Source organism: Anopheles funestus, chromosome 2RL, assembly GCF_943734845.2.
Source record: "Anopheles funestus chromosome 2RL, idAnoFuneDA-416_04, whole genome shotgun sequence".
Taxonomy (NCBI): domain Eukaryota; kingdom Metazoa; phylum Arthropoda; class Insecta; order Diptera; family Culicidae; genus Anopheles; species Anopheles funestus.
Genome location: NC_064598.1, coordinates 70,202,402 through 70,213,519, shown reverse-complemented (window position 1 = coordinate 70,213,519; position 11,118 = coordinate 70,202,402). Strand labels below are relative to the sequence as shown.

Below are 11,118 nucleotides of genomic sequence, written 5' to 3'. Positions count from 1 at the left end.
TCATGCCCCACCTTTCGTCAGCGAGACGTAGGGGAGTACAACGAACCCGTTGGCTGGATCAGGTGGGGACGAACCGGAGATCGGAGATGCAGCCGTGAAAGGAGGACTGCAGCGCTGGACCGAGTTTCTTGGAAACGGATTGGAGAACAGACCATAACTCTGCGACATGCTCGACCATGAGCAGGCCAAGAAAATAGAAGAATATTGCTGCCGACTTTTAAAGCATATGGAAGGAAGAAAATGACGTTCGTGGTGCGTTAATGGCCAACATTCTCGGAGTAATGCTGTTCAACCCTGTTGCCTGTACATGATCCAGTATTTTCGGTATTCGCAGCTTTCAGGTGTCCATTCAAGGTTTGATAACCCTCACGACTAAAAAGCAAAACACGATTCCATCAGTCAATGAACTAGAATTTTAAGACGCAGTCGAAAATAGCTCTTTTGCACGCGTAGCATGGCGTAGAACACAATCTAGAAAATAATCGAACATAATAACCAAACAAAACACAGTTTCGTCACTGATCGGGCAAAACGCTTCTGTTCCACACGCTATCTCGCACGCAACTATTTCAGCTCAGCTTAGCCTTCTTGCCGGGTCTACACTTCCTCGTCCACACGAAGTGAAAGTGACAGTCGCAAACAACAGCGAGCGAGCCCATGGAACAAGCATCGTTCCTGTCGGGAGATAAGCGTGTCGAGATTCGTTTGTTCAAGGGCAAGGTTATCGCCGTCATGTGATTAGAAACGAACTGTTTCGATTTTGGCTCATGTCAATTCAGTCTTCTCAAAACCATTGGGAGAGTGTGTGCTCTCTGCTAAGTAACTAAAAACAGTGTTCATAAATGTTGCCACGGATAGCATTGGCGAGGTTGGCGTGCCGTGCCTTTGGGACATCGGTTAGCAGTTATTGTACCTCGTCGAAGGATCCGTCTTTTGCGACGATCAAACCGAAGAAGATCAATTACGAGCGAATCGGAATCGTTGGTGTGCCGTTTGATAAGGGACAGCGAAAGAAGGGAGTCGGGCTAGGTCCGAAAGCGATCCGAGATGCGGGTCTTATTGACCATATTCAGGAGATATCGCCCAAGCTGAACATTAAGGATTTTGGTGACATTCAGTACGAGGCGCTCAACTTCAACGGTCGCAAGGTGGGCAACATGAAGAAGCTGGAACATGTGGCTAGCTGCAGCCGACATTTGTCACATCAGGTGACGGAGGTATTGGATGACGATCGGTTGTGCATCACGCTCGGAGGCGATCATGCGATCGCGATCGGTTCTATCGATGGCCATTTGCATCATAGCAAAGATGTGGCCGTGATTTGGGTGGATGCTCATGCAGATTTGAATACCAACTCAACTTCACCGTCGGGAAACATTCACGGTATGCCGGTAGCATTGCTTGCACGTGAGCTGTGCGATTATTGGCCGTACATTCCGGGCATGGACTGGCAGGAACCGATCATCTCGATTAAGAATCTCGCCTACATCGGTTTAAGATCGGTGGACCCGTACGAGCGTGCGATCATCGAGAAGTTTGGCATCAATGCGTTCGGTATGCGTGAGGTGGAGAAGTACGGCATACGGGAGGTGATGCGCATGGCGCTGGAGCGTATCGATCCGGAAGGTGAACGAAGTCTGCATGTGAGCTATGACATCGATTCATTGGATGTGTTGGAAGCCCCCAGTACCGGTACGAGCGTGCGCGGTGGTTTGACGCTTCGTGAGGGTATCTACATCATGGAGGAGGCGTATGGAACGGGCCGGTTGGCAGCGGTCGATTTGGTGGAGGTAAATCCGGCCATCGGAACACCGGAGGACGTACGACGAACGGTGGAAGCCGCAGTACATCTACTGGTAGCTGCTTGTGGTCATAGCCGTAAGGGCGACATTGCCGACACGTTGGATTTGTTACAAAAGTGATGAAGTGGTAACTCCCAAAACTGCCCTTGTTTTATGTACAAGTAACTGAATAAATTTTTCTTTTTGTATTCCTGAACATTTATTGCGTCGGGTGAGCTCTCTTCCTCATAAGCAACTCCACACACCGGATGGACGAAACTAATCGGTGCGGTTCTAATTGTCAAACACGAACACTCTGTCGGAAGCGGTTTGTAAAAATTTACCTTGTGGGTGGTATTAATTTGTGTTTTGGGGTTCAGAATTTGGTTAGTGTTAGTATCGTTCGATGGCAGATTAATATTGTGAAGGTTAGTTTGTAGAGTAACGCAAAGAGTAACGAATATTTCTGGCTTCGGTAATGTCTGACTCAGAACATAAATTTCTTGAGCAGTGTTCGTGCTGCGTGGGTAAAGAAAAGATTGGAAGTTTGTGTGTTGGGTATGGAAGTGTTATTAATCGAACATTCCACACTGTTTGGGACGGTTCTGTGGAATGGAGCTTTGGCCACTTTCCATTTTTCCAATCGGTTTGGCAGTCGATATGCATTCTTCAACTTCAAAAGACCACAGGATCGAGCGTGGAGCTCTAATGCTCCAGCAAGTGAGCATGAGGACACCGTAAAAGAAGCTGCAGCATGCAGAGTAAAGTTATTTGAATGGGGGAACAAAAAGACACACTCGGGAGCCGGTTGAACGGATGCATACCCGATGCAAGATTCAATGGTGGCAAGTACCTGAGTTCGTTGTGGTTTTGCTTGCCGTCCCGCAAAACCAAAAACCCAACCGAAACAAAGCGAAACCTAACTGGCCCGTCTGGACGCACTTGATAAAAGGTAATTTATGATTTCCTGCCCGAGTGGTGAGGAGGACGGAAAACATTGAGAGTATTATTTAATGTTTCCTCAAAACCCAAGTACCCGGACACGGTTCCCTTCCGGGACGATTTCATAGGAGATGTTCCGTCTGAGTGGGAGTTGTTACGAATGTTGCGGTTACACTACCATTCCTACGCCCGGTCACCTGTACCTCCCTGTGTGTTGCGTGTTCGGTAAGTCTAGTTTTTGGCAAAGTAGTGTACGATATGTGTTGCCAAATTAGAATTTAGACTTTTATTGCTGCTCTCCGGTGTGGTTTGTTCGATGTTCGAGATGTTTGTCCAGAGAGGTGTGTTTTTTCGCCGGTGTTTTAGGGTGTTTCTTTCGGCACATTGTGCTCCGTGAAAATGGGAGCAGTGTTGCGGGTAAAATCCAATTTGAAAGCTTCCATTGAAAGATGTTTTGTTTTTCTTTTCATCGTTGCAAAATGGATATAGTACCGGGTTGTGAATGCTTCACATTTTGGGGACCAATGTTTCAACCAAAAACCATTGGTGATGCGTGCGGGCACAACGTACGTATGTGCAGTTTTATGGTTGCAGAAAATGCCGAGGTGGTACGTTTCAATGTTGAAATGTTTTTCTTGTTTTCACACTAATCGTTAAATGGGCAGCATGAGGGAAAGGCAAGAAAACCGAGAAACTGGCGGAAGTGGTGTGTTTATGATGACTTCTTTTGTGATATTTTCGGTACCGGGTACTGGCGGGATACGAAACACCATTTTCCATTCGAAAGAGGTCGTACAAGATTTATTATTGCCCCGCATTCGTTCCTTTTCCGTTCCGTCATGGTGCTCTTTGGTGAGCTTTGCGTTCACAATGGAAGACCTGTCGAGGTGATTGCCTCCATACGTGCCACCGCCCGTTAAAATGACTGTATTTTACACCGTGTCACAGCACCTACCAAGTTTCGAGTTTATATTTCTACACTTTTGGAACCATAATTTATGCTTAGCAGCCCATCACAGTGCTAACGGGAGCCGTAGTTTTTCATCGAAAAATAAACGAATTTAATATGATCGCTTTCTTGACTTGCATTGTCTTCGATTGGGCTGGCTGATGCCAGCTGAAATCCCTTTTCTTTTCCAAATGGGAGTATCTTGGTTGGGCCTTACTGGGCACAATGAATGGATGAAAGCCGAGTAGAAGGTCACTTTTCATCTTGTTCTATCCTTTAAATGACTCTTCATTAGAAGCTGCTAGAACAATAGACGCACGGCACGGGAACGAAGCATCGGTTACGGTTGATGAGTATGACCTTCCGTCAGGTGATGGAAAATGGAAGTTCCCTTCCGCAGAACCGGCTGGGTGACATCAGGTTGTGGTTTGCCTGCTGCACAACGGATGCTAGTTCAAGTGCGGGTGACGATAGGGACAGTGACAACCACAAAACAAGCATATTACCGTCACAAAGTTGGCCATTTGTTGGCGACTTGTTGGGTGGGGTGAAACTTTCATTCGTGATACGTAACACAGGAGCAACCAACAAAAAAAAAGGTCAAAACTCATTACAAGTGTAATCTCTCGTCATAATAATTAATTATCTTCACGCAAACTGAGTGCTCAAGTCACCCGGTACGGTGGCAAGGTTGGTGAAGCCAAGTAGTGCGAGAGTCTCTACGACATACCAAAGTCTCTTTCACTGGGTTGCAACCCATCATGAGAGGGGATGTTTTGGGAGTAAATTTTTGGGAAGCATTCTTTTGGGTAGCTGTCAAGGTATGATATCGTTTTGCTATCTTCAGACAGCACAGACAGGGTTTTTATTCGATTTTGCACCACCACGAGAAAGTGACCACGAAGTAGAGGACCTTCTAACTGGGAAAAGGGTACGTTTGTGATGGGAAGAAAGAAATGACATTTCGCAAACCGATATCATTTACTTGCTTATGGTTAACCATTTATCAACGAACCATACAGTTGGTGCTGTGTGAAGTTTGAATTTGGCTTTCCGTGATCGTTTGGGCAGAGTGGAGTAAAATTTTGTTCTTAGCTTCTGATTTTTTTTATAAAAGATAGATATTAAAAATAGTACCGTAATTACTTATTAACTAAACAAGTGATTATAGAGCAAAATATGAGTATTGGTTTGCTTGACAAAATAAATTAGATTTTAGAAATTGCAAACATTCCATAATTTTAATTTTCGTGTTTTATTTAACGTTACTTGAATGTATAGCAGTTTTATTTGTAATAGATCATTTTTCCCCTTTTAAAAAGGGAAAAAATATTCTCTTTTGTTATAAATGAATATATATCCAATAAATTTCAGTGTTTTGCGTTAAATGTTTAATATGCCTAAGTTTAGTACATGTTTCGTACATGTTTTTTAATTTTAAAATGTTGTTCAAATGTTTACAATTTAGATAATTGCATTGAAGTGTTAGATTAACGTATGCAAATTTAAATATTTTATTTACAAAGTGGCGTGGAATAATCCATTTCATAAATTACTTCATGGCTTAGCAACTCTATTAAATTTGTTTCCAAATTTCAGTTACGCAACTCGTTTCAAACGATTCACTTTGGTTTCTGTTGGCATGAATTATGATTCTATCGACTCTTTAATCCAATTCATTGGTATTTTTTGTGTATTAAAGAATATAAATTTTGGGGCGGCCCGGTGCTGTATTTGATAAACGGCGTCGGCCCACACGGCAGGACTGGGGATTAAATCCCATCCGGACCGTCTTAACGTAGCATACGTAGATACGTGGTAAAATTAGTCTTGATACGGCCAGGCCGTTCTAACAGAAAAAAAGAATTTAATTTTTTTCCAGTACACAAAAATACACTATATTTATTACTCCATGTGTAGCCTTACGGCAGACATACTATAATAAATTGAAATTGAAATTGAAATTAAAATTGAAAATTTAATAATAAAACATATTGTGAAACATTGAAGTACCATTATTACAAACATCGTCCACATAAAACCAATCCAAAAAATTTTCTATAATATTCTGTAAAAAAAAATTGTAGTACATATCAAATATATTGGCTAAACAGATACAATGGTTCCAAATCATTATTTCATAGCAAAAAGATAACAAAAAAGTGAACAAAAAGATAACATAAAGCAATTATCATAATCGCAGACCAAACAAATGGCAAATAAGAATCGGATGCAGTAAACATAGAATTAATAACAGAACATAACATCCATCCCTCTAAAAGCAGCATGAAAAACCAGTAAAAACTTATTATAGCTTGTAATAGTTATGTTCACTGTTGAACTTGTGGTATTAAGATGATTATTGAAGAGAACGATTCAAATTCAGCAAAGTCAATAATAATAACGTTTATATGCATTTTCATTGGAATTTTTTCTTTTTCATTTTCCTGTTCGTTGCATATTTCATCTGCGTGCTAGTCTTCATTTAGTGGTTCGTCGGAAATGACCTTTTCCAGTATTTCATATGCTCAGTTTCCATAAAGAAAAGCAAACTTTTCCCGATGGCAGAGTGTAAGGTACAGTAAGCAATTGGTTGTGCAAGCGTTACGACTTTTGGTCGTTTAATTTTTGATACCTCTTCGGTGGAACTCACTTTCATCGAGTGCTTTTCTTCGTCAATCACAACTCCATGTGGTTTTTTTTGCTGGTTTCTCCTTTCAGCCAGCCCTCTACGGTACAGTTACTCTTCGCTTAGTGGGTAAAAGTTTTCATTCGTTTTGCAAACGAAATTCATTTGATGGAATGAAATTATATGCCTACGCTCGCTGGCACTTTTTACATACCGTTGATGTGGTTTTTCCTTCGAGTGGTGAAGAAAAAACGAAATAAAACGAAATCACTTCTCTGGTTGGCCTAATGTCATTCGAACGGACGACACGGTACGGAGCGCGTTGTAGTATGGTAATAAATATTTTTTTCATTTTCACTTTGGTTCATTGCCATGGAAAAACCTGGCTACAGTATACAGCGGTTTTCCTTCTTTTTTTCGCCGGCCTTATCGTATGGCTCAACGATCCAACGATCCGTTCCGGGCGGGAATTGTATGCCCGAGTTTACAAATCGAGCTCATTATCTTGAAGTTGCTTCGGTTATCATTCGTTTTTGGCAATCTCGCCGTAATCGCACAACGTGTTCGTGGCTGGAAAAGATGGTTACGGTTTTCATTTTCTTACCCATTTGCTACCGCTCGGTAGGAACCATTCTGGCCGTGGTTTTTCTACGTATGTGTTCCTCAGCTCTGGTTTCGTAAGTTTGCATTCTGTCGTTCGGTCTGCCGACCAGTGTCAGACGGCATTTCATTGTTTATGAATAATTTATCATATAATTGATAGCGGTCTGTTGGAGATTAATGGAATAGCCGTGTTTGCTTTCAATATAGATAAACAGTGGCAATCGTGAAGCTTCTTTGAGGATTGGATTGTTTCATGGGTTTACTTTTTTCCCCTCCACGGTCAAGAGGGAATAGCACTGCAGGCTTCTGATCGGGGGAATACTGGCCAGTACTAGGTTAGTATGGCTAACGTTTCAAGTGACATCCGTAATGAAAAGATGTGTGTAGCTAGATGGTGTCCTTCATCGTCCACAGGGGGGCTTTTAAGTTCGATACTGTATAGAGTTTTTGCAAACAAAAAGAGCCAGCAAAACAAAAGTTCCGCAAAGTAAATGAATGAAGTGCTTTCGGCTGTATTGATGGAACATTTATCATCGATAAAAAGGAATGTGGGAGTGGGCGAAAATTCAATTGAAATGGATTTGGCCAATGTACTTGGGTATGAGATTGCATTCGAAAGTGCGTAGGTTCTAAACAATAAACAATTGAATGATTTATGATAAAAATAGAAATAACTAGTAATAGTCTACTGGATATTAATTTGTCAGGTGATTTTTCAAAACGATTATTGTAGAACCTTTGATGATGAACTTGATATGAAGATGGAATTATCTTGGAAGAAGATCAATATGGAATTATCTTTTTGGATTATCAAACTTATTCTATTTGAAGAGTGATACATTGCATCTGTTGCATTATTTCATAAATTTGAAGTAGAAACCATATACTTAATGTTGGTTGCATGTGTTCAAGATGTACAGGCGTTGACGTATCGGCCACAGAAATACGCAAAATGAATAGAATTTTAGCAGGACACGACCTAGCCAAATATTGGTTACATAAAATAGGAATCGCAGTAGAGCCGAATTGCAACAAATGTGAAATGCCGGAGACCACCAGACGCATAATATTTTCATGCAAAAAGTATCTGCCATTAGCGCTGTCCTTATAGGACCTAAAAAGACATTGGAAGGATGAAAACACGGAACGGAAAAACAATTAAACAAATTATGAGCTTCATAAGAAAACATAAGCTTGAATTCTAAAAACATCAATAGCCCAAATAATCGTAAATTAACCCAAATACCAAATGCCAATATGACTCTCAGAAGTCTAAAGGAAATCTTAAAGATAGGTAAACCGCTGAATATTGACAGTGAAACCGAGGTTTCATTGACCATAGGATGTCACAGACATATCGCATATTAGGAAGAAGAAGAAGAAAAAGTAGAAAAAGAAAAAAAGAAGCAGTGTTCGAATACCTTATGTTTGATTACTCTTTTATTGATTATCGACAAAATTCGCAACGAAATTCTCATTCTTTGAATTGAAAATTTCTTTGAAAAGGACAAATTCACTGAGTTGCTCTGCCCATAGCTAGGACTTGATTTCAGCAGAAACAGCGAAGTTGGAACAATGTGCGACATATCCACGCCACTTACAAGACAATTGTACTGATGAGCTCAAAACAGCATTCTCGGAAAATTTGGTAAATTTTGATCTGAAAATAGTTTGACATTTAATCTACAGTATGGCTGCAAGGATTTTCCAGCTTATGGAATACTCCAGGGAAACAACTAATTATTGTAACAACGAAAAACCCACGATCCTCTAAAGGTAAAATTGAAAAATTGCTCTCATTAGTGACTGGTTTCTTTTTCCCCAAAAAAAGCTGAATAATTTCAACTTTTCGCTTACCGATCAATCCCACTTAATGGGTTATTCGGTGAGAAAGAAACTATGCAGATGATTCCAACAAAGAAAAGCTCGTCCGAATCTAGCATTCAATTCTTCAGCATTCAGACCGACCAAACAATGGAACTCATGCTGGGTTTTAAAAATCGGTTCTGATTTTCGCGTTCTTTTACCACGAGTCCACCGTAACTATCGGACACTTAGTATTCGTTTCCATTCTGGATGAATTCGCTGGGAAAGATTTACGACATCGACCGCGGGACAAACGGGAACATTTGCTTTCCCCCGATCTCTTTCTTTTTTCTTGTTCTGCAATCGATGGGTGATACTTTTTTTTGGTTTGGCACGAATTCGTGGCAATGTTTAATAATCCCAGCCCCAGGAAGCTGGACATCCGCAGGCATTGCCGGACTGAGACTTTCTAATGAATCGCCGGAAGGTGGTCGGAATGGAATAATAGGGATAGCGGGTTGATGAAGCGGTCTTCTCATTAAAAAAGGGCGTACAAAAAAAGCGAAGCTAAATCTTGTGGAAAGATCTATTTCGTTTTTTTTTTGGAGAGTGTGTGCGAGCTCCATTCGGATGATTCGCCCCCACCCCAGTTTCCTGTTCGAAACCAGCCACATGATGCTTGTCGGTCGTCATTGATGTGGAACAAATTGAAAAAATCTGTTCATAAATTACGGCCCACTTCAAAAGGGCTTCATCGTTTTTCTTCCCATGATGGTAGCGAAGGTCGTGGGAAATATTGCAGAGGCACGGTGGGTGATGAGAGAGAGTTTCTGTACGATGCAGAAAAGTTTGTCCTAATTGGAAAAATATGCAACCAACCTATATTCCCGTGGATGTTTGTAGGAAATGTTTTCCCCTTCTTTGTTGAAGCTGTGTCTTTTCTTTCCGTTCGTTTCACGTTTTTTTTCTTCTTTCATTTACCACTTCTGTTGCTCATTTCCGGTCACTCCGCAATCAGTTCAGGCGTGCATTCTGCAAATGCAGCGCAAACACATCGGTGGCAAAGTTTGGTACTTCCCGGTTTTGCTCTCTGAATCTCATCAGACACCATCACCAGGGAAACTTCGCATGCAAGCTATTCTTATGGTGAAATGAAGAGGATCATTCTTCCTGTCCATATCATCTTTCTCCGTCGGTTGAGAAACCCTTCCTTGGTGAATATGTGTGCCTGATGTGTATGTGCTGAATTTTGACAACTAAATTTCAAGCTCAATAAAAAGGGTAATTTATCGTTGTTAAATGTTTGGTGGCCCGTCGTCATCCTTTGGTTCCGGTTCGGTGTGCCAGTCACGTGGGTTGTCCTGTGCTTTCGTGCCGTTAAGAAAATGAAGCTATTCCAGTAGGTTATAAGCGCACTGCCGCAGTACCGTGCTGGTCATGAATCGAGAATGGGGTTCCCTCTTGCTGGGTTTTTACGGGCAGAAAAGATACGTACCGGTGGCACGAAAGCCGTCACTAACGCTATCGTTGACACTTTCGATGAAACACTCGCTGCTACAGAGCACGAACACTCGATGACTGACTTCCGGGACGTGTCTGTGTGTGTGTTTGTATGTAACCGAGACATGTTAGTTATATGTGTGTGTGTGTATGAGTTTGTGGTGTGAAATTTTTATGATGAAAGATGATTGATGTTTCTCGAAGGAGGTACACCACGATCCCGCTTCAAAGCATGTATAAGTTACGGGTCGCGTCTAAGGACGATAGGTTGCAGCTTTGCTTCAGGTCGTACTAACGTACTTCTGCTTGGTTCGATTGTGGAAGGAGTTTTCCAGCAGAAATTGTGCAAATATTTGCTCCGTAGAGTTCGCTTAAAATTTAATGTTTACTCAAAAACCCATCCGGAAAGGATGCCAGGGAGGATACTACGGGCTACAGGATAGCGGCTAGGATGCATGAACAGGTCCGACAGTGTGTGGTTGATGTTTTTTTGGTTGAAGGTTTGGGTTTGTAAACACTTGTGCCGCAATGTGAGGCATCAAGTCAAAGGTGATAAGTGAAGGAAAGTAATAAACAATTTATTGCGTTAAGCTAGATGTAAGGATATTGATTTTAAAGGAACAATTTCGTGCATGGTTTACAGCGATTCTGTTGTACATTTGCTGAGGTTTATACGTGCTCGATTCATTTACTTTGCCGATCGATTTCCTTATGATTACCAAGGTCTTCATGATGTTTTCAGCCATATTCTTTTATGAGAAAAAGTAAAAGCTGGACAATTATATGATATTTTAATCCATATAATAGCACACTAATTTTTTATCTAGAATTTATGATAACAGAGGTATTTCGAATATTTAAAATTTTCGTTAGATCTGTTGTATTTATTGACAATAAATGAAAATATA

At 41.2% G+C, this 11,118-nt stretch overlaps 1 protein-coding gene across 1 annotated transcript; it reads left to right on the top strand.

The window, feature by feature from the left end:
• The first annotated feature begins 744 nt into the window (after positions 1 to 744).
• Positions 745 to 1,998, top strand: LOC125766349 (arginase, hepatic). The gene has a single exon (XM_049432214.1). It carries the CDS (start codon positions 843 to 845, stop codon positions 1,920 to 1,922), a length of 1,080 nt encoding a protein of 359 aa, XP_049288171.1. The 5' UTR covers positions 745 to 842; the 3' UTR covers positions 1,923 to 1,998.
• The last annotated feature ends 9,120 nt before the right edge of the window (positions 1,999 to 11,118 follow it).